The sequence below is a fragment of the Trachymyrmex cornetzi genome, unplaced genomic scaffold (assembly GCF_001594075.2).
Source record: "Trachymyrmex cornetzi isolate Tcor2-1 unplaced genomic scaffold, Tcor1.1 scaffold335, whole genome shotgun sequence".
Taxonomy (NCBI): Eukaryota; Metazoa; Arthropoda; class Insecta; order Hymenoptera; family Formicidae; genus Trachymyrmex; species Trachymyrmex cornetzi.
The window spans coordinates 273,499-294,066 of NW_017298058.1; the positions used below are offsets into that span (position 1 = coordinate 273,499).

The window sequence follows — 20,568 nt, forward strand, 5'->3', positions numbered from 1 at the left end:
TACATATAACGTTAATCTCATCATGAAAATACTTAATACAATAATATATAAATATAAAAATTATCAAAAAACTGATGATTGCGCACTTGGCAAGTATTATGTTACACAATATAATATCACAGTTCTGTTCTGGTTTTGGGAGGGTAACCCCAGAAGAACGTAGGATATCCCCTGACCTCTCTTTCTCTGGCCACAAAAGCGGTGAAAGAAGAAATGCAATTTCCTATGAAGTAGTTGGATCTTCCGAGAATGGCCAGATCCAAATGAGAGGATACCGGTGGTTCTTGTCGGAACACAGATATCTACGCAGAAATTATAACATTAGCATTAATTGATGACATGATAGTAATAAACGAATTTACCTCCATACGCGACAAAGCTTCTCCGAATCTGTCCAACATGTAATCATTGTCAGACGCTACAAACACAGACTTGATATTTTTGCCATTGCGAATAACACGCTTCAGCTGAGTTATTATCACATCAAACGACGGTAAGCACATTGAGAGGGTTGCTTTGCCACGTTCGTTTTGATAACCGAGACACTGAGGAGCAGCAAAAAGATCTGGCGCAGATGGTATATGTTCGCAGGCGCGTTCCTGAAAAGCGAATATAATAAATAGGAGATCAGTATTCCCTGTAGGATATTAATAGTATATTCTCTGTATAAAAATATGAATACCACATGCCACATACCCAATCGATCCCATTTCGCAAATGTATGCCAACAAACGCGCCCCTCGGCAATGTTTTCTTTATAAACGCCTTCGCTTTATTCAGGATATCGTTATTCCAATTGAGACATTTCTGCAAAGGCTTGTTCACAGGTTGGACTGGGAAACTGGCGGGTGCACCCGTGAACGCTAATACCGGCCAAGTTTCGGCTGGATAATACTGATTCCACTGTTGTTTCGTCTGGGTATAATATACGTCATGATAATGGAGTGGTTTGTAAAATTCTGATTTAACGAAATCTATGCTATATGTGTCCCAGAAGGGACCAAATGGATTTCCTTGTTTCGCGTTGCAAGATGTTCCATTGCTACCTACACGGGCTTCGTAACAGAAAGCTGGGAAAGAATAAAGAATTCATATTTCTTTCAAAAGAATTAACATTAAAATATTTTGCTTCTTCAAAAGAATTAGAATTAGAACTTACATGTTCTTTTTTCAGGTGGCCATATCTTTGGCGCAATATCCTTCATAAAATCTTCCATTAATATTGCTCTGTGGCAACTTTGTACGTGAGAAACATTAAAATAAGTATTAAATGGTACTTGCACCTAGAATAAAATTAGATATTTGATACTGTTATAAAATTTACGAATAATATTACACATACCCTAGTAAAAATTTTTCTCAGAATTTTTCATATAATTTTTCAGAATTTCTATATAATTTTATAACCTTCTCACATTTTTTATACGAATTAGAACACCTCTCTAATCTACATCTTTTCTCAGAATTTTCCATATATGTTAATTATGAAATATCATAAGATTTCTAAGATTTTTTGTAAGAATAATTTCTGATGAAACGTTATAAAATCTAAAAAAATTAAAAAATATTTTTTTTAATTATGGGATGAGAAATCTATCAGAATATTTCAGAATTCACATGTATGAAAAATTCTGAGATGTAAACTTTCCGAATATTTCTGAGTATTTCTAAAAATTGTTCCAATTCATATAAAAATTATAAGAAAAATTGTCACCAGGGTAAGCCTTATGCTTACAGATCTTGTCTCTCCAGTGTGATATTCAACCCATGGCGGTAATACAAGAGTACGATTTAAAGCCTGGGCAAATCCGAGGACTCCTAGAAAATGATCTGCCTGGTTACCGAAGCGGCCTGGAATAAGGATAACAAAGATTATTATTAACTTGTTTGATGATATCATAGATGTGATAAAAATCAAGATTTTACCCATGCAGGGACAGTAAACAATGTAGCCATTTGCATCAATCTCAACATCCTGGCAAAGTGTGGTGTAAAAGTTTGTCAAAAATAACATAAAAATTGATATCCTAATCATGGCAAATTATGTGTAACTTTCACGAATCTCCCCGATATTTGTCACTCTGTAACAATAGCATTAATATCTTTGTAAATTCGGTTAATTTTTTAAGTTACTTCCACCGGTTGGTAGGATTTTATGTCTTCAACCAGTCAATCTTTCCTTAGACAGATGGACAGGCAGGACATAGGATCAACTGGACTTTTTGGTCTGTTTTCAACTTATGATACTGTGACCCACCTTAGTGGATCGGAAATCCATTTTGAAAAAAGAAAAGAAAAAGAAAAACCTCTTCTTAAAATTATATGACGCCTACTTTATAAGTTCTTGTAATATGTTTGTACACAAACCTTTTCGTATAAGATGTTTGAGGTTAAGTATACAGTGGGTAGCAACACTGTTTTTCCGGTTCCCATGGAGACAAACGTCGGTCAGAAGCATGCAAGACTTTGTACGTCATCAAAATAGTAAGCATCTCATAAGCTAAAAATATTAGCGCGATTTTATAAAAATCAATATTTATAATGAAATAAAACACGTCGTTTTTCATAGGACTTCAGATTTCTGTGAGATGTAAATCTATTATTTTTATTCAGAAAATCAACGATTACAGAATCATAAATAATGTATAATTTTGTATATGTCATCTAAACAAATTTGCATTGTTTATTTTTTTACATTTCTCAACAATGAAGATACTGTGTTTTGTAATAAATATAATATAAATCTCTAACATGCTAGAAAATGCATCTAAAATAAAAATATCATAAAATGAAAGGAGTGAAAAGAAGAGGGCAATGTAATATTTTATAATAAATACTTGGAAATGTGATAAAGTAGTTCAAGAGTAACAATATTTATTACAAATGTAATTTTCATTGTGGCACCGCTGGTGGCGGTGGCTCATTGTCATCAACAGTTTTTTTGTAATTTGGAGTAACGGTCGGTTTAGAACATTTCGGGACCATTGGTGTCAATGGTAGCAGAGAACCAAAGAAAACGTGTTGAATAACTGGAAACTTCGCCAATACCTAGCAAACAGATACGATAGAGTTAACAATTCTTTTTTCTAACTTCCATCGACTATAATTACCTCAGCCTGATACATTTTTATAAGACCACTGTTCACTTTCGACCATGAGGACACTGCACTAACATTCCATAACTGATTTGAGTGCTCGGCAAAAGGTCCTATTTTCACCTAATAAAACATAATTATTATCAAAATGTAAGTTCCTTAATCTTAAGTAAGTTAAATCACACTAAAAAAACACAAAATCTTTATATAAATATCTTTATATACCTTTGAGATAAATTCAATGCAGCCAAGAAACATGTATTTTTTGCTGTAAGCTTCCACAATACCTTGATCTACAAAATGACGTGGTTCTATCCGAGGATGTCCTAAAATATTAAATTATATAATTTTAGAAACAGAAGAAATTTTTTAATTACTATATTATATTATCGCTAAAGAATATATTGAAAAATATATATAAAAATTAATACCAATGAGTTGAGCACTTCCCCATATGAAGGGCACAAATTGATAATCATCCAAACTCCAAACACCATGACTACCCGCTGGCTCCATACGGTATATCAGCTGAAGCCTACGCACCAATTCCAAATACCTAAGCCGAGAAAAACGCGATTTAAATAACTAAATAATTTGGGAAGATAATAAGAGATCATGTAATATATTAAATCAAATTAAAGTACCTATTAAACACTTTTACTACAACAGCAATCTTATCATTTTCTTCAAATGCACCTATCTTGAACATACAGCAGAGGAACATAAGGAAAGCCATTTCGTGGCCTGTTCCATAGTCGATGCGAGTTGGATTCCCAAAACTTTCATATAAATACTGCACTATCTCTGGGATCGCACGATATATATCTTCTGGCAAAACTTGCTTCAATTCTTCTGCAGCATTCTGTAATAAGAGTAATCATAAATTAAATATCTTACAATTTTTCAATACCTTAAGAGTAATTTACATTTTTAAATATAACACTGTTATAAATAACATACCTGCTGTAGTCTCTCATGCCAGGTGCGAAATGACTTGTTGCCAAATCGCTGTGGTTGTTCGGTAGGTGGAATTTCTGTTATCCATTCATCAAATCTATTCAACATCTGTACAACATTGTTTATTACAGGTGACTGTGGACATTGTGCGTCCAAAGCAGTCCCTTGAACAGCACTGTTTAACGTCAAAATAAATCCTAGATATTCCTACAAATAATATTTTATAAAAATATATTTAAATAATATTATTTTTTATTTATACAAATATATACATACTAAACATGTCACAGTAAAAGCATAAAATTTAGTTAATATATAAGTACATTTACTAAAGTATATATTTTTGTTGTAACAAATAATTTGTAATATATTATGATTGTGTTCCAGCAAATGCATTATTTAGTAAATTAATAATTTACTAGAAATATTAGGCATTCTTATATTTAATTGATGCTTTTGTTAAAATTTTACAAAAATACACATTGACTAGTAAATGTACAATAATTTTATGTTTTTTCTGTGATACATATGGAATATCTTATCATATAATCATATACTAATTAAAATAAAGTTCCAATGAAAAATAAACTGTGAAAATTCTTACATAATAAGCTTCTGATCTTTGCCAAAGGGCTAGATCGTTTGGTGTCTTGACACACTTTTTTGGCACGATAAATTCATGCTGCTTGGCTGAAATAATATATTAACATGTAATTTTTACAAAAGTTAATCAATTTTATCATATATATATATATATATACACATATATATTGCAATACATACAAGATACTACACTTTCCTTCAAAGGAAATTTTGGTGTTGACATGATAAACACTTGAGGATGCAGCTACGATATTAATGATTAGCTCCGTTAAGGCAATGCAATGGTATTTTTTAACAGTGACAGCATCTTGCTTAGGCGCAACGATTAGACGTAATTAAATGATATCATCATCCATTGTTAAAATTTTGTACTCCGTATACAGCAAACGATAAGCTATGGGGTTGGAGCTAAACTCAACAATTATCAATGATGAAATCTAACCTAATAATAGATTAAGAAATTTAATTTATAACCTCCCAACAAGAATACTTCAAACAAAAATATTTTTCACTTGCGCACAAATTGTTCTATACCTCATATATGACGTAAGTGAATGAACTGTAGACAGAAACAATAATTAATGATGCCCATGACCTTGCAACAAAATCATCAGTTGTCAACTTTTTACCACGCAACGCGCTAGCTATGTTAAAGGAAGTTTCCATTGAAATCGAAAGCTTGAAACAATAACACCTTATGAAGTTGCTTTTAATAAAATACGTGTCGCGTTAATACAAAATGCTCAATAATATACTAATTGATATAATATTATGTTTAATAAGAGAAGATTAATTTCATTCATAGTATACTAGATTTTTCGGTCTTGCGTTTGAATTTCCTGCTTTTTCAGGCCAAAATTAAGGCCATTCTACATTGGTCGTACCATAAGATGTAAACTTAAACCGATGAGCCAATCAGGATATTGCTTTAAGTCTACATAATCTAACGGAAATGGAAATAACAGTAAACTTATCTATAATTTCGCAATAAGGTGAATTTCAACCGGTTAAAACTCGCCTTATGGATAAGTTTACTACTATTTCTGTTTCCGTTAAAGTACGTAGATCTAAAGCAGTATCCTAATTGGCTCATTGGCTTAAGTTCACATCTTAAGATTACTACTACAGAAATTTTGTCTGCGGCAGCTCTACCCCAGATCTACAATAGATTTTTAAGCCTTAAACCATAAGAAATGGTCTTAATATTGTGGGAGGATCCCGTTTGTCTACAATCCCGATTGCACACACCACTCATATCAGCTGGTGTCTAGTAATTTTTCACTGCTTTACCAATGAGAATATTTTATTTTTAAATTGGCCAACTAGCGACACATGTGTGCAATATGCAATGTGTGCAATCGGAACCTTCTCAATATTGACCTGATGGCTCTTGCACACAGGACGCGGAAACGTTTACCGCGCGGTAAAACGTGACGCGGCAGCCAATAAGCTTACTGCTCCTAATATGTTCATTGGTTACCGCGTCGCATTTTGCCGCGCGGCAAGCGTTTTCAGTGTGCAGGAGCCATGATGCGTCGTCTACAATGGGCAGTACTAGTAACAGTAGTGGATTAAAGAGTAGACGTAGAAATCGACCAATGATAGTTAATTATTTTTCTCACATTCGATTATAATTTGTTGATTTCTACGCCTACTCTTTAATCCACTACTGTCCATTGTAGACGCATGAAGGCCCGTCTACAATACACGGAGTAAGAAGTAAGAGTAAGAAATTGACCAATCACAGTCGATTATTTTTCTCACATTCGTCTGTGATTGGTCAATTTTTTACTCCGTGTATTGTAGACGGGCCGTTAGGCTGATGTCACATTAATAGCGTTTTCGGCCCGGCTAGGTTTGCACCAACCTGGGTTGGATTAATGGCGTTTTGTACTCTCCTATTGGTAGAGCAGGTGATGTCAACCAATAGGAAAGATTAATCCAACCCAGGTTGGTGCAAACCCGATCGGGCCGAAAACGCTATAAGTGGTTCAAGCGGCAGCGGAATAAAATTCAACCAATCACGAAGTACTTTTATATTTTCTGCGCGATATCTGTTTCTATTAGTACGTTACGATTGGTTGAATTTTGTTTCGCTGCCGAAATGACGCCTGTGACATCAGCCCTACACCAGTCACACCTATCTAACTAGGGAAATTTTTAGGGAATTTTAAGGAAAAAAATTAAGTTGCGCGATATACATGTGACTAGTGAAGAACTAGAAAGAACTATCGATGTTTTTGTTTATAGTGGCTGCGTTCGGGAACGTCGCTCAGATGCCTCCGATTGATCATCTGTCCTTGTTTAGATGTTAAACATCCGAGCGACGATTCCGAACGTAGCCAGTGATAGTGAAACATGAGAAGCATGATAATTGATATTTTCAATAAATTTATTGTTTACTTTTTATTTAATAATATTTAAGATTTGTAAGAGTAATGCGTTTTGCACCAGCGGTAAGCTCGAATGTAACTTATATTTATAATGAATAATGAAATATTAGTGTAGGATTACCTATTACGTTATCCTTTGTAGGAAATAAATTGGGACGCTATTACATTTTAAGATATTGCAATAATATATATTTGTTGTAATCGTTGAATTACGCCAAAGGAAATAAAATGGGTAAAGTTTTTTGTAAAGACAATATTTTATCTTCAGGAAGCAATATTTTATAGTAAATCATTAAAAAACGATTCCTTTTGTAGATAAAACGTGTAGTCCCGAAGAAATTGAGAAAAAGCGTTTATTAGCATTGCAGAGGAGGCAGCAATCTCAATTAAAAGCACAAAGTACATCCATAAGTAATCGAACTCATCAACTGTCAAAATTAAATGACAATGAAAATATTGCACAACAAAACAAAACAAACTTAAATGTCAATGAAAATATTCTACGACAAAACAAAACAAACAATCGTTTCAATCCTATAGAAATCAGAAAATTTTTCAATCCAATGGTATCTGTAACAGCAAAATGTTATATGGTCAGCATTGATAGATTTGCCATAGAATTATCAGCATTTATACCTGAAATTATTGATACATTTAGAACAGTTCCAAGCAGAATATATGGTAACTATAAGTTGCTTAACTTAATGCATACAATATTTATAATTTTTATTAATATTTAATTTTACAGATCCGCAATCCAGAATATGGAATTTTCATCTCAATGATTATAATAGTGTATTAAAGACATTGCATTCTAAACATTGTGATTTATCAATAACAAAGATACCAGAGGCTGTTTTTCGGGTAATTAGAAATGAAGTAAAAATACATTAAGAAGCTACAAATATAATCGCATATATTCCTATTTTAGATATTTAAAAAAAACTTAAAGTCAGACACTCAATTGCCAGAACATGATTTATCAAAAATTGATGAAAAGTTAACAAAATCTTTAATGCCGTTTCAACGAGAGGGCATTTGGTAAATCTATTTTTATATACAATTACTGTGTTTGTATTTTATACATATGTTTTTATTAATATATTTTGTATAATTTATTCCAGCTATGGTATATCGAAAAATGGTCGTTGTATGATTGCAGATGATATGGGTTTAGGAAAAACTATACAAGCATTAGGCATTGCACATTATTATAAGGAAAGTTGGCCACTTCTTATTGTAACTCCTTCATCAGTGAGGTAAGTTCTGTTGTAATTGATGTAATGAAAGTATTAATATTAGAGATGCTTTATATAGGTACCAATGGTCTTCGTCAATCTGTAAATTCTTACCATCTGTACCTGTACATTACATTAATCAATTTGAGCACACAAAAGATCGCATTGAAGATGACAAAATCACTATAACATCATATGAGTTGTTGGTGCGAGCCGAAAATACTTTTGCGAAACATATTTATGGATTTGTTATTCTGGTATATAAATATATACGTTATTTTTTAATAAATCAAATATAAACGTTGTTATTGCTATTGCATTTTATAAAATTGTAGGACGAATCCCACGTTTTGAAGAGCAGTAAGACTGCGCGATTTCAAGCTGCTAGTCGAATATGTGCCCATGCACGTCATATTGTACTGCTCACAGGCACTCCGGCTCTGTCAAGACCAATCGAATTGTATACACAGATTAGCCTTGCTGTTCCACGTTTTATGAGGTAATTAGAAAGACTAGATAGTTTGATACTTGCTTTATTTATGTAAACAGGCATATATTTTATAAGTATTATTTTGCAGCTATGAGGACTATGGTATACGTTATTGCGCAGGACAGAGGTCTGTGTATGGTTGGGACTTCCTAGGCTCCTCGAATTCACAAGAGTTACAAGTGCTGTTGAAATCGAATTGCATGATTCGAAGGCTGAAAGCTGACGTTTTAAATCAGATGCCGTCTAAGAATAGGTTTTAAAAGAAAATATTTTTATGTCAGCAACTTGATTAGAAGTCTAAGCATATTTTTATTTATTTATGTGTTTTAGGGAGGTGATTATTTTAGATCCAGATTTGATCAAAACTGGCAAGAAAATGTGGGAGATGTCGCAACGATTGCAAACAAATATTACGGCTTTGGAAAGGCATAATGCTCTAATACAATATTATTCCCAGACTAGCTATGCGAAAGTGAAGGCAGTACGGTGGGTAAATAGTATACTTATATTTTTTAAAGAAAGTAAATAATTTCTATTTTAATTAATTTAACATTGGTACATTACAGCAATTACGTTACAAACCTATTTAAAGATAAGAAAAAATGTATTTTGTTTGGTCATCATCAAATTATTTTGGATGCTATTTGCGAAGCTGCTGAATCTGTAGACATAGCGTAAGTTTTTATTAATAGGATATAGATGTGAGAATCATTTGAGTTTAATTTAACGTATAACCGTGTTAATTCTTTTTATAATTATGTTCCTGATGAATTTCACCGTTAAATTTTTAATATTAAGATTATATTGAAGAAGATCCAAGCAAAATAAAAATATATGTATAATCAGTATATATGTTTATCTTTTTTAATAAAGTATATATATTCTTACACTAACAATTTGTGTTAGCTCTGAAAGACTTCTTTTAATTTTTAATTTATTATTTCATTCATTAGAGCCTAAATTGAGTAGTTATCTGTTTAAGTTTTTATAATTATCGTCAGTACGTCATATATCGCAATTATGACAATTTCCAGGTATATAAGAATCGATGGCAAAACTAATTCAGAACAGAGGCAACTTTTGATCGACAAGTTTCAAGAATGTGATGAATGTTTAGCGGCGGTTCTGTCAATCACCGCTGTGAACGCAGGTGTTACATTAACGGCCGCAAATTTCGTGGTCTTCACCGAATTATTTTGGAACCCCGGTGTAATTAATGTTTACCAAAAAAAAAAGCAAATCTTAATACAGTATATATAAAATTCATCTCACGTTAATGCATGGTATCATTTTCAGATCTTGTCCCAAGCGGAAGACAGAGTGCATAGAATCGGGCAAAACAATACTGTCAAAATCGAATACTTGATAGCGCAAAATACTGCGGATGATTATATATGGCCGTTGCTTAACAAGAAAAAGGATATTCTGAATGCAGTCGGTCTCAAACAGGATCTCTCAATAAATAACGTCAACATCGCAGTGCAGAATAGCAAGCAACGAAACTTGACTTCTTTCTTAAATATTTCTTCGTCCTCTGGATCGCAGCACGATATGGAGATTTCTCCAGCAATTTCAGAAGAGTCTCCTTCAAATATTAAAGAGTTACTCGAAGTCGATAATGAATGCTTTGACTCCTGTGATTGGGATATGTGAATGGACAATAATTTAGTATTCTCTTGCTATTTTCAGACATATTTTTTGTATGAAGAAAAAATAAAATGTATTCTAATTTGCTATTTTCAAAAACATATTTTTTATATGTAGAAAAAATAAAAGATTCTATGTGTTTCATCTCGGATTTAATTTTTTTTATTATTATTCAGGTGAAATTTCACCGAATACCAGATCAAGTCTGTCCTGTTTTAAGTATTAAATCAAATGAGTAAATTTTTGCAAAAAAAAGGAGAGCGATACAATTACGAGAATGTAGTCTGTTTTATCGGGTAAGTTTTATACAACCGGCTGCGAATGATTACGAACCCGTGGTAACGTTCAGCAGATGGCAGCTTTCACACAACGAGGATCAACGAGGATTCGGCAGCACGCGTGAATTTTGGTTAATGTTGTTTATAACAAAGTGAATGACAATGTCTCTTTTCAACGTGCGGCAATTCTTTGGCACGTTGTATCATCGTTACATGTTCTCATTACCGGCAATACACTTATCTCGCACGCAAAAGGTAAGAGTGAAGTCGGCGACTTCTCAAGGTTAGAGTAAATACTTTCACTATTTGCACTTAATTATTACATAATAATGCAAAAAAATTACAAGGTCAGGGTAACAATTGAACGGGGATTTTATTATTAAAATTTAAATTTGATGACACGAGTACAAGTTTGTTAGTTGTATGGATTTCTTTCAGATTTTTATTATCTGCTTCACTAGCGGTTCAATATTATTGGGAGGACTAGCACAGTTTTTGAAGAGACGACGAAGACACCCTATTCCACCTTCCAGAAGGCATTACAGAGACTATAAAACAAGATTAGGAAATATTAAGAACGCTAATTTTGGTAATACTATTGATACGCTGTCACATTACATAAACCAATTTAATTATGAAGTTAAAACGCAATGTAAAACTTGAATACATTTAAATTTATTAATGATTATATAATAAAGTAAAATGTTTTGTTACACTAAACATCTAGATGTACTGTCACAAGCATCTTGGGCAAGAAGAAGTGAAGCCAGCACTAGAAGTCACATTAGTGATCGTGCATCACTCATCTCCTCTGTGCCAGGGGGTCCAGACGATAATGAAAAACTTACTCCACAACAATATGGTGTTCTTGGTAAGTTTTTGATGCAATTTATCATTAATAATTCAGATATACTTTATATAAAAAAATAGCTGAAATGTATAATCAATGATATCAAGGTTGCGTTCCATTAACACAATGCTCATGGAATCATTTCATCTTTTATCAAATGTTAAACAAGGACAAACGATGCTCACAAGTGTTGCGAGCGTTAAGTGGAACGCAGCCCAAATCTATTGGGAAATTATATTCGATTTGTATTTAAAAATATTTTCGTATACTTCTTGATTTTTTAAATAAAAATTTAGGATACATATATATATATATATATATATATATATATATATATATATATATATATATATATATATATATATATATATATATATATATATATATATATAGAAATATAGAAATTTCAGTAATTTTTTTTTTGTTGACCATATCACGTACTCTTAGTATCTTTCAATATTGATACATTTCTCATGGAATAATCTTGATTTTTCTAAATCAAAATACAAAGTTTCCTGCGTTCTTGATTGTATAATCTACTTATTGGAGATTCTGAGAAATGTGGATATTGCTGGGAACTCTTTTATATGTACATAGCGTTTATATTTACATGATAATGTACAATACAGCAGCATTATTCACAAATAATACATCTGAGTGTTGAGAATATAGATATTTTTAGAACGATTCTTGGCTTCGCCAAAGTCGATAGTTTTTTTTTTTAGGATTTATTTACGTCTCTACCGGCATATAGGGTGAATTGTCAAGAAGTTAATTTGTGATCTTGGGTTGTACGAACATACAGCTTCCTTTTTCGAACTCTATACTAAAATCGCGCCGCCCACTCGTTAATTACGTTTCGTCAATTAACTAGGAATATCGAAGAAATATCATAGGTACCACAAATTTTATTTGCGTTTGTCTTCTATCGTTGCCTTTCTCTGACTTCCTCGCAAGTCTCGATCTCGCAACGAATTATTGCTTTCTCTCGCAATCAACGAATCGTTCAAAATAATGTTTTATTTTTTCTTTTCGTGTTTACGTAAGGTTTTCATTGAATATCACAACAGGCGTGATTAGGCTTACGTTAATAAATGTCGTTAGAGACACTTTAGCCCGAAATAAACAGTTTCGCGCTAATCCTACGGTATTCATCGGTTAATAGTAAAATATAAGAATTGTACTTGTGTGTGACGCTACTATCGATAGAGAAAATATCTATAAATCATATTATATAAATAAGCCTACTACACAATATTACAACTATCAGATCATAGAAATACATATTATATACATACATGTGGATACTTCTTCGGTAAAAACGCTGACAACGCAACCTCGTATGAAAAAAATGACCGTCGTTTTAGTCTTTCGAGTGAACAAAAAAAATGCTTCCACAAAACGTCGAAATCAATAATTTTATACTTCTCACGCGTACCAAAATATTCTATCCTCTTTTTTTATTAATAGATTATTTAGATATTTATATTATATATACCAATAGTTCCTCCATCATTATACGTCTTTTTCAACAGTATTCTAAGAAACCTGCAAGTCCTATCACTTTACGTACTAGCATCAGATAGGTACATAATTGTTTAAAACTGAAAAAAAATACACATACTGCATCAGCAAATTCAACACGCTCGTGAATAGCATTATCACTTAACGTTATCGTAATATATAATTAAACATTAAGCAATTAGCTCGTACGTTTGTCATTTCGCTGTGATAACTTTGGAACTTAATCGAATTGTATCGTAAAAAAAAAAATGTACCTATCTACCCCCTACACTTTATACGGTTTTCTCTCTTACTTACTATCCTTATAAATTTTACAATCTTCTAAAATTATACGACAATCTCTCAAAAATATATCGTAGCAGAATTAATTCGCATATCTTGCTCTTTTCCTCCATTGCTTAACTTCTATTTGCCTCCCGACTCAATACGTATATACGCTACTATTCGTTCAAAACGTTATTCGCGGCATTTATAGCCCTTTCTCAACTTTCTCTCTAAAAAAAAAGAATGTCCTTTAAAGCGATTAGTCTTCTAAAAGGATCTAGAATTGCGCTTTTGCGAAGGCATAAGACATACATTATAGCTGGAAAGTCAATTCACAGCAGGATTAGAAAAAGACGGAATGTTACACGGTCGGTTCAACAATATAACGGGTGAACGTTTCGCGGCCAGGTTAATCTACCTGCACATCAGTCGCTGCGATCTCGTTCTTGTACTTAACTCATTGTCGTGAGACTAGCTCCATTGTTCAGTTGCGAAGATACTTTTCTCTCGCTCTCTCTTCTGTTACTCTAAGCGCATTTGTGTGTGTGTTGTTTGTGTGTATAATAATATAGATATATGTATATATTAAATATCGAGTTTTTTTTAAAGGCAAGCATGTATCAGCACCGCAATCCAACGGTGCATGTATGTACGAGTGTTTAAATAAAAGGAGGTCGTTTTCGCGATAATCGCTACATACGAAATTACAGCAATTTTCTTTCGCGTATATGTATTTTTTTGTTCTTTTTTTCTGTGTAATTCTTTTTTTTCTTTTTTAATCTTTTTTCCATTTTCGGGACTGTGTCGTCTACTGGGTTATATTATTATATTACTATTGCGGGAATTAGGAATTAACGTTTAGAGGCGGCGGTGGCGAACGTGCAATCGGGTCTTCACGTAATTTTATGGAGGATCAGCAGCAGTAGAAGCGGAATGACGAGCGTCAATAAGCTCGATTGAAACGCAACGGACGTGGCACCGCCATAGAGCGTCTCCACCTTGAGTAACAACGGACTATTGTTGTCATGCATGCCCGTCGATATGTCCGTTTTCTTCGGCGGTGTGATTAGGTTCTCGTCGTGATCTATGTCCGAGTCGTCCGTCTGGTGCCGGTGCGTTGTCCGGCTCGAGTCTTGCTTCATTGTTGTCGGCACCGTCGTTGTCATCAACGTTGTCGTGGTCGGTGGATCGGTGGTCGTAGTAGGCGGTGGCACGGTAGTTGGTACCAAGCTGAAATTGCTCAGGAAGTAGATGGGTCCGAATTCCGGTGTGATGTCGAACAACGTTTCCTCCTGCCGAGTGCCGCTAATCATGCGCGATGTCGTTGTACTATCCTCGTAATGCGAAATCAAGTTTGCGGAGTACGGTACCTCCATGTCCGTATAGTTTGCCTTCAGAGTCACGTTTACGCCCGTACCAGGTTGCAGGTAGACCAGCACGCTGTAAAAGACACGCGCAAAAAAGATATGTTAAGTTTGTTGACTCAATCTAGAAATTGGTCTCTATAATATAAATCATATGTGTATCTTTTTTTAACAATAAATAACGAGTCGCACTATCTATAAAAAATTTCGTACCTATATAAAAAAATTTAATTGGTAATTTAGTTTCGTTATTCAGGTGAGATATATATTTATAATTTATGTAAGGACACGTTTAGGATTACCAAGGACCTCGAGGACTGAACGTGTTAACGTAACACTGGACTGTACTGCAACTGGAACGCGGGTCCGATGCATGATCGTAATTGTGTTGCGTTGAAGCATCACTTAAGCTGAAAGCACGACGGAGTATTCTAGGGCACACTGAGCGGGAAGGGTGGTACGAAGTTGTCGTGCAAAGTGCACTCCAGGCTCATCTCTGCCGCGCGCGAGCTTCAATGATGTACAGGAAGCGATGAAGTATCCCGAGGGGCTAACCAGAGAAAATGGGCGAGAGAGAGAGAGAGAGAGAGAGAGGGGGGGGGGAGATAGAGACATAGTTACATTACGGAATAAATTTGATCTCTAATTATATCTAATTATAGAGATACGAGATGAGATTACGAGCTGAATCGCTGCAAATCATACGCTTGTTCGACTTATGACTCATTTAACGTTCTATGTCGCCAATTCGCGTCGTAATCCTCACGATTATCCGCCTTTGATCCACTCATTCGCCGCAAACGCGATGATAGAAGCTCTACACTTCATCATCACATGTTCGCAATCATTATGCAAGCGTGACTAGGGGAGATAGGTAGGATAGGATTAATTTAAATTAGCAATTCCGTAACGCTTCGTTAAAAATAAAATTTAAATGTTAACTTGTCACTTTAACTTCTACGCGACTTTGACTCGCTATCTTTTAGAATATAAATGAACATTTTATCTCTGGATACATATAAAAAAAAAGCTCTAAATTTGCATACCTGCCGTTCAACTTCATTGCTCATGACAGTTTAAAACGATACTTACTTGTAAGCCTCCGTGCGATTCTCGTCATCGCGCGTACCCCACGTTATGTTCGGTAAGGACGTGCCGTTAATTAGCGTGATCGTGGTGCTCAAGCCGTTCAGGATGGCGTGCCTGCGACCCCAGTAGACCGAGTACTTGTAGTTGTATACACAGGCTTCCGCCAAGTTTGCCGGTTCCGCTCCGCGGTTGACGATCGTCGCCTCGCTGAGTATGCGAGGTACGCGCTTAATATCGCGCCTCTTAGACCAGTTAAGTTTAACGGAGCCGAGCTCATAACGGATCGGTTCGGCCTCCACCAGCAGCTCACCGGACTTCGCAGACTCTTCGTCGCCATTCTGCGAAAGAAAACCGAATCTCATACGTTCGCCGTCGGCAACTCGATTACTTCGCGAATGAATTACGCTGTCACTAATATGACGCATATCTGCAACGAACTTAATGACTTCTTGAAAAAAAGAAAAAAATTCTTAGAATCAATAAGTTGAATTTAACGTGATATTCCTATTCATCAATCCTTATTGTATTGGCAACACGCTTTGAGCGAGAAGTTTTTCTGTGTTTATTCGCTCTTCCAAAGTTTAACTTGTTGGAATCTTGTTTTCCAATACTGACATCTGCGTTTTGCCAGGGCGGAATCAAAACAGGAAGATGGCAATGCACTTTTCTCTTTTATCAATTCGGAAAAATTCGAAAGAACTCGCAATCTCGATACTCACCTCGTTCACATAAACGATAGTACCGAAGTTCTCGGGTGAGCTGAGAGTGCCGATATAGTGAGTGTACCGCGGTTTCTCCAGATCTTTAGGGACCTCATGCCTAGCTACCAGCATTGTCTTGTCGACGTACACCGCACCCACGGGAGGCGGGGTGTACTTGTTCCATTGGATCCACGAAATCCGCGCCGCCCCATCGACGTTCTCCAGTAGCTCGTACTTCTCGTACGACTGTACAACACCATGTATTGTCACTGTGCAGACCTTCTCCTTTTCTTTCTGTGTACCGGCCACCCATACTCCACTGTGCATCGCGCGGCACACGTAGAGCACCAGTCTCTTTATCTCCGCTTGATTAGCATAATTCTCATCTGCAATAAGTCCGCGTGAAGACAATCAGTCTCATCAATCACTAGATAGTTCGATTTTTAAGCCTCGTGCCCATTCGATGCTAGAAATCGATCCGAGATGTCGGACAGAGAAAGAATTAACAAATTGTTTGAACAATTCGGTTACATGGTCAATGCGATTGGTCAATTCTTTCTCCATCTGAGATCTCGGTTCGATTTCTAGCATTGGGGATACAAGGCTAAGGGTCTAACGTTTTCGTCTCGCACGACAAGAAATGTTTAGGCTCGCTTTTTAGGCTTTCATGAGTATTATCTTCAAAGATACTAGAAAGTTTGCCAACGTTTCGTGAACTTTATCGTTCACTTCATCAGGTGCGCTCCTCGCCCGGCAAGGTTTACGAAACGTTGACATTAGTAATGGATGAAAACACGGCGATATTTACGAAACGTTGATATTAATAATGGATGAAAACACGGCGATAACCCGCAAACCTTCTGGTATCTTTGAAATGTCTAGACTTTGACGCTAATCATATTCTCGCAAATTGTATTTAAATCTAGCGCGTCCCTGAGTGTCTCGATTTCTGAATGAAGCATAAACGAGCGTAACGACTCTGACGTAATGATGCACAATTAATAGTTCACGTAAGCCGGATCCATCCAGGCCAAGGAAACGAACATGAACAGACACGAATGAACGGCTTGTTTAAGTGAATGCGAACGTCAACACGGCGACATTCATCAAAAACAAGCTGCTCATTTCTGTTTGTTCGCACTCGTTCGGTCTGACCTCGGCTTTTGCGCGACACATTGCGCGCATTGTGACGATCCAGGTGTATTATCGTCGCACCTTGACTATCCGGTACGTTCTCGCTGCCACCGATGATTATCTGCTTCGAATCGCTCGGGTTATAGTGCGCCACCGGTAGCCATTTGAGCGTGGTTGAGGTAAGCGTCTGGTGGCCGTACTTCGACAGTATGTGCACGCTGTTGTCCGCGGTAGTTGCCGACAGCAGGAGGATGCAGCCGAGCACTCCTAAGGCGAGGTAATTCTTCTGCCGAAGCATCTGCAAACGAGATGAGTGGGTTAACTTTCTAGACGTTATCACCTCATAGAGGCAATGCATGCAGCAATGATAACAGTTCCGCATAAACTCTTTATCTAGGAACTTGCCCATACTGAAGAAAAATACCAAATCTTAATAAATATTTATTTGAATAATTCTAATATTTACTAAATGTAAACATATATTTATTTATTACAAAAATCATTAATTTGTGATTTAACTATCATTTTTTTATTGAGTAAAATTTTATTTATTGTGTGTTAACTTAATACTGTACAAAGAAATATGTATTAAGATTCAGTAAATTTTTTTTCAGTGGTCTGATTTCAATGAATAAGGCAATATCTGAAGATTTCGTTCTCGTCCTCAGAATAATCGAATAGAATTGATCGATTCACATTATCTAGACAATTTTCTGGCGATTTCAAGAATAATTCGGCAACCTCGATGACTTTGGAGAACCACTCTCGCCGCAGTCTCGTTACATGGAATGTAAAGGGTTCAAGCGCCGGTCCCTTTCTGGCTTCCCCATTTTTCTGTCGGAGGTCAACGGCGCGGTCGTGCTATGCGAAAAATGCGCGCGATTTTCCGGCGATTAACACGCAACGAAGGGGCACGCCTCCCTCCTATCTAATCGCGTCACGATCGGCAGCAAAAAGGAAGAAAAAAACCAACAACGGACACGAAGCGCACGCATAGCTTTGCGCTACCTAACTCTACTCTCAGCGAGAAGCTGGCCGCCCCTCTGGGGGCTTTGCGATTACGTTTCCGCTTACTATGCCGAGCGTGTCTTCAACGCGAGCCCCCTCTCCCCCAGTATAACTGGATCTCGACTTGGTTTTACTCTTGCCTGTGTATTTTCGCATCGGTTGGTCCGGTAACAAGCGAAAAGGAAAATCCGCGAATTCTAAAACCCAGAAAAGAGAAAGAGAGAGAGAAAGAGTCTGTAATCCTCGAATCTTTCTTTGGAGATCGATAATATATGTCTTGTAAAAATGTACAGTCTACATAGAAATTGTAGACGGTCGTGGAGTCTTAAGTCGTAGAAAACTGATCAATCAAATATAACAAGAATACTCGATTAGGATTGGTCAATTTTCTACGATTTGAGACCCTACGACCATCTACATTTTTAAACGAGCTTTAATAATCTCAAAAAGTGTAAACAAATTAAAAGTGTCAGAGTTAAATGTGCTTTCCAGCAAGAATAGATGTGACACAGTGATCATTTCATCTTTGTTTAACATTGGCGAATAACAAGAATGTAATGATACACTATATTATACTGTCATCTGTATTTTAGCTGAAAAACTCAAAATCAACATCACGATGAACATCTCTAGGTCCATCTTCTGTAATTAAACTAGTAAACACTTTTAGAACTTAAAATGAGATAGATATGTTTGATATTTGGCAAAAGCGAGAGAGACTTCTAGTGCAGAAATAAAAAAAAAACAGACTTTCTATCAGGATCAATTATTTTAGCAGCGATGGAAAAGCTGCAAAATACCGCGAGTTGCGATCGTTTCAATCGGGAGCATGAACGGCGGCAACGGAAGTCGAATGCAGCGGTGAATGAGCCGTTGACTGGCGTGTGTTTACAAAGGCAATGACAAGTTGCATAATTGCTCACTCAATCCGTAATCGATATAACGGCCGCGCGGTGTTAATTCCAAGCGGTCTCCTCATCGCGTAACGTAACCAACGGTTGACAGTGATTCTAAAGGAGCTCGGTGTTGACTCGAAGCCGGCTAGTTTCTCGAGCACCCGGCATATCGGCTTCAAGTAACCGTAACGGTTCCGTGGCATATCCGTTTACACGATAATACACTCGTTTCACACCGTCCGGTTTCCGCCGTTGGAAAGTCACCCACGAAAAACAGAGAAATAATCTATTCTCCTCTTGGAAGAAGCCGCGGGCGCTTTCAGAGGCGAGGATTTAGTAAAGTGAAGAGTGGCTTGAAATATTTATTAATAGAATTGCACAAAAGAAGCTGGATTCGAAATAAAAGGGCTCGACAATGACACGAAAGTTTCATTTTTTCCCGACAAGCAATCCTCGCGATCGCTTTGAGGAATAAAAACCGCTTCTTCTAACGATTGAATTCTAAATTTGGAGAAAACCGAAGTACGATATACCGTCGGTCCGATTTTTCATTAATCAATAACGACGGAAACGTGGGACAGCGCGATTGACACGACTCGTAATGTATACATATGTATACATATGAAATAATATTGGACTTCGGAATTTTGCGATGGAAACCGCAATGCTGTCTGTGCGTGACCTGCCGCAATGCTGTCTGCGATGCCATAGTAATGCGCATGATATCGTAATGGATAGAGGATTTAATGACGGTTTTCCGAACAGAATGAGGACTAACTACGTAGGAGTGGTAATTGAAACATCAGCTTGATTTTAACGACGCGACGGTGTCAAGTGGTAAAAAGGAAACGTTAACAAGGTACGAAGTAACTGGTACCCTTAGAGCAATCTAATATCATTTTATCGTCCTCGCAAGAATTACGACTAGAATTATTCAAATAATATTCTGCAGTTGATTAATTTCAGACTTGCACTTCCTACACACATCGTTTATCTTTCAATTAATTTTCCATGCTTCATATCGAGACCGTACGGCG

At 36.0% G+C, this 20,568-nt stretch overlaps 5 protein-coding genes across 9 annotated transcripts in view; 2 read left to right on the forward strand and 3 right to left on the reverse strand.

The window, feature by feature from the left end:
• Positions 1-57: 57 nt before the first annotated feature.
• O-fut1 (O-fucosyltransferase 1) lies at positions 58-2,445 on the reverse strand. Its single transcript, XM_018510418.1, has 7 exons — positions 2,368-2,445; positions 1,927-2,081; positions 1,736-1,851; positions 1,160-1,283; positions 697-1,070; positions 363-599; positions 58-302 (listed from the first exon to the last, which is right to left on the reverse strand). Exons 2-7 carry the CDS (start codon positions 2,033-2,035, stop codon positions 117-119), a joined length of 1,146 nt encoding a protein of 381 aa, XP_018365920.1. The 5' UTR covers positions 2,036-2,081; positions 2,368-2,445; the 3' UTR covers positions 58-116.
• A 351-nt stretch (positions 2,446-2,796) lies between these two features.
• Positions 2,797-5,287, reverse strand: LOC108763087 (Phosphotyrosyl phosphatase activator). The gene is made up of 9 exons (XM_018510420.1): positions 5,190-5,287; positions 4,836-5,097; positions 4,657-4,742; positions 4,056-4,259; positions 3,740-3,957; positions 3,527-3,651; positions 3,321-3,421; positions 3,111-3,218; positions 2,797-3,048 (listed from the first exon to the last, which is right to left on the reverse strand). Exons 2-9 carry the CDS (start codon positions 4,876-4,878, stop codon positions 2,893-2,895), a joined length of 1,041 nt encoding a protein of 346 aa, XP_018365922.1. The 5' UTR covers positions 4,879-5,097; positions 5,190-5,287; the 3' UTR covers positions 2,797-2,892.
• A 1,631-nt stretch (positions 5,288-6,918) lies between these two features.
• Positions 6,919-10,478, forward strand: Marcal1 (SWI/SNF-related matrix-associated actin-dependent regulator of chromatin subfamily A-like protein 1). Its single transcript, XM_018510325.1, has 13 exons — positions 6,919-7,111; positions 7,191-7,280; positions 7,364-7,729; positions 7,797-7,912; positions 7,980-8,089; positions 8,173-8,307; positions 8,366-8,543; positions 8,622-8,785; positions 8,865-9,029; positions 9,107-9,262; positions 9,343-9,450; positions 9,811-9,985; positions 10,073-10,478. The coding sequence occupies exons 2-13, from the start codon at positions 7,277-7,279 to the stop codon at positions 10,427-10,429; spliced, it is 2,034 nt and encodes a 677-aa protein (XP_018365827.1). The 5' UTR covers positions 6,919-7,111; positions 7,191-7,276; the 3' UTR covers positions 10,430-10,478.
• A 298-nt stretch (positions 10,479-10,776) lies between these two features.
• Miga (mitoguardin) overlaps positions 10,777-20,568 on the forward strand; it is a 37,644-nt gene continuing 27,852 nt past the window's right edge. For all 4 annotated transcript variants that reach the window (XM_018510446.1, XM_018510450.1, XM_018510447.1 and 1 more), the window contains exons 1-3: positions 10,777-10,956; positions 11,140-11,290; positions 11,429-11,572. In XM_018510446.1, coding sequence (XP_018365948.1) covers positions 10,858-10,956; positions 11,140-11,290; positions 11,429-11,572 — 394 coding nt within the window. In that variant the 5' untranslated portion in view covers positions 10,777-10,857. The remainder of the gene's footprint in view (positions 10,957-11,139; positions 11,291-11,428; positions 11,573-20,568) is intronic.
• uzip (beta-pore-forming protein unzipped) overlaps positions 12,368-20,568 on the reverse strand; it is a 29,684-nt gene continuing 21,483 nt past the window's right edge. For both annotated transcript variants that reach the window (XM_018510451.1, XM_018510452.1), the window contains exons 2-5: positions 17,709-17,925; positions 16,512-16,879; positions 15,796-16,130; positions 12,368-14,779 (exon numbers count right to left, since the gene is read on the reverse strand). In XM_018510451.1, the coding sequence (XP_018365953.1) occupies positions 14,233-14,779; positions 15,796-16,130; positions 16,512-16,879; positions 17,709-17,925 (1,467 nt within the window). In that variant the 3' untranslated portion in view covers positions 12,368-14,232. The remainder of the gene's footprint in view (positions 14,780-15,795; positions 16,131-16,511; positions 16,880-17,708; positions 17,926-20,568) is intronic.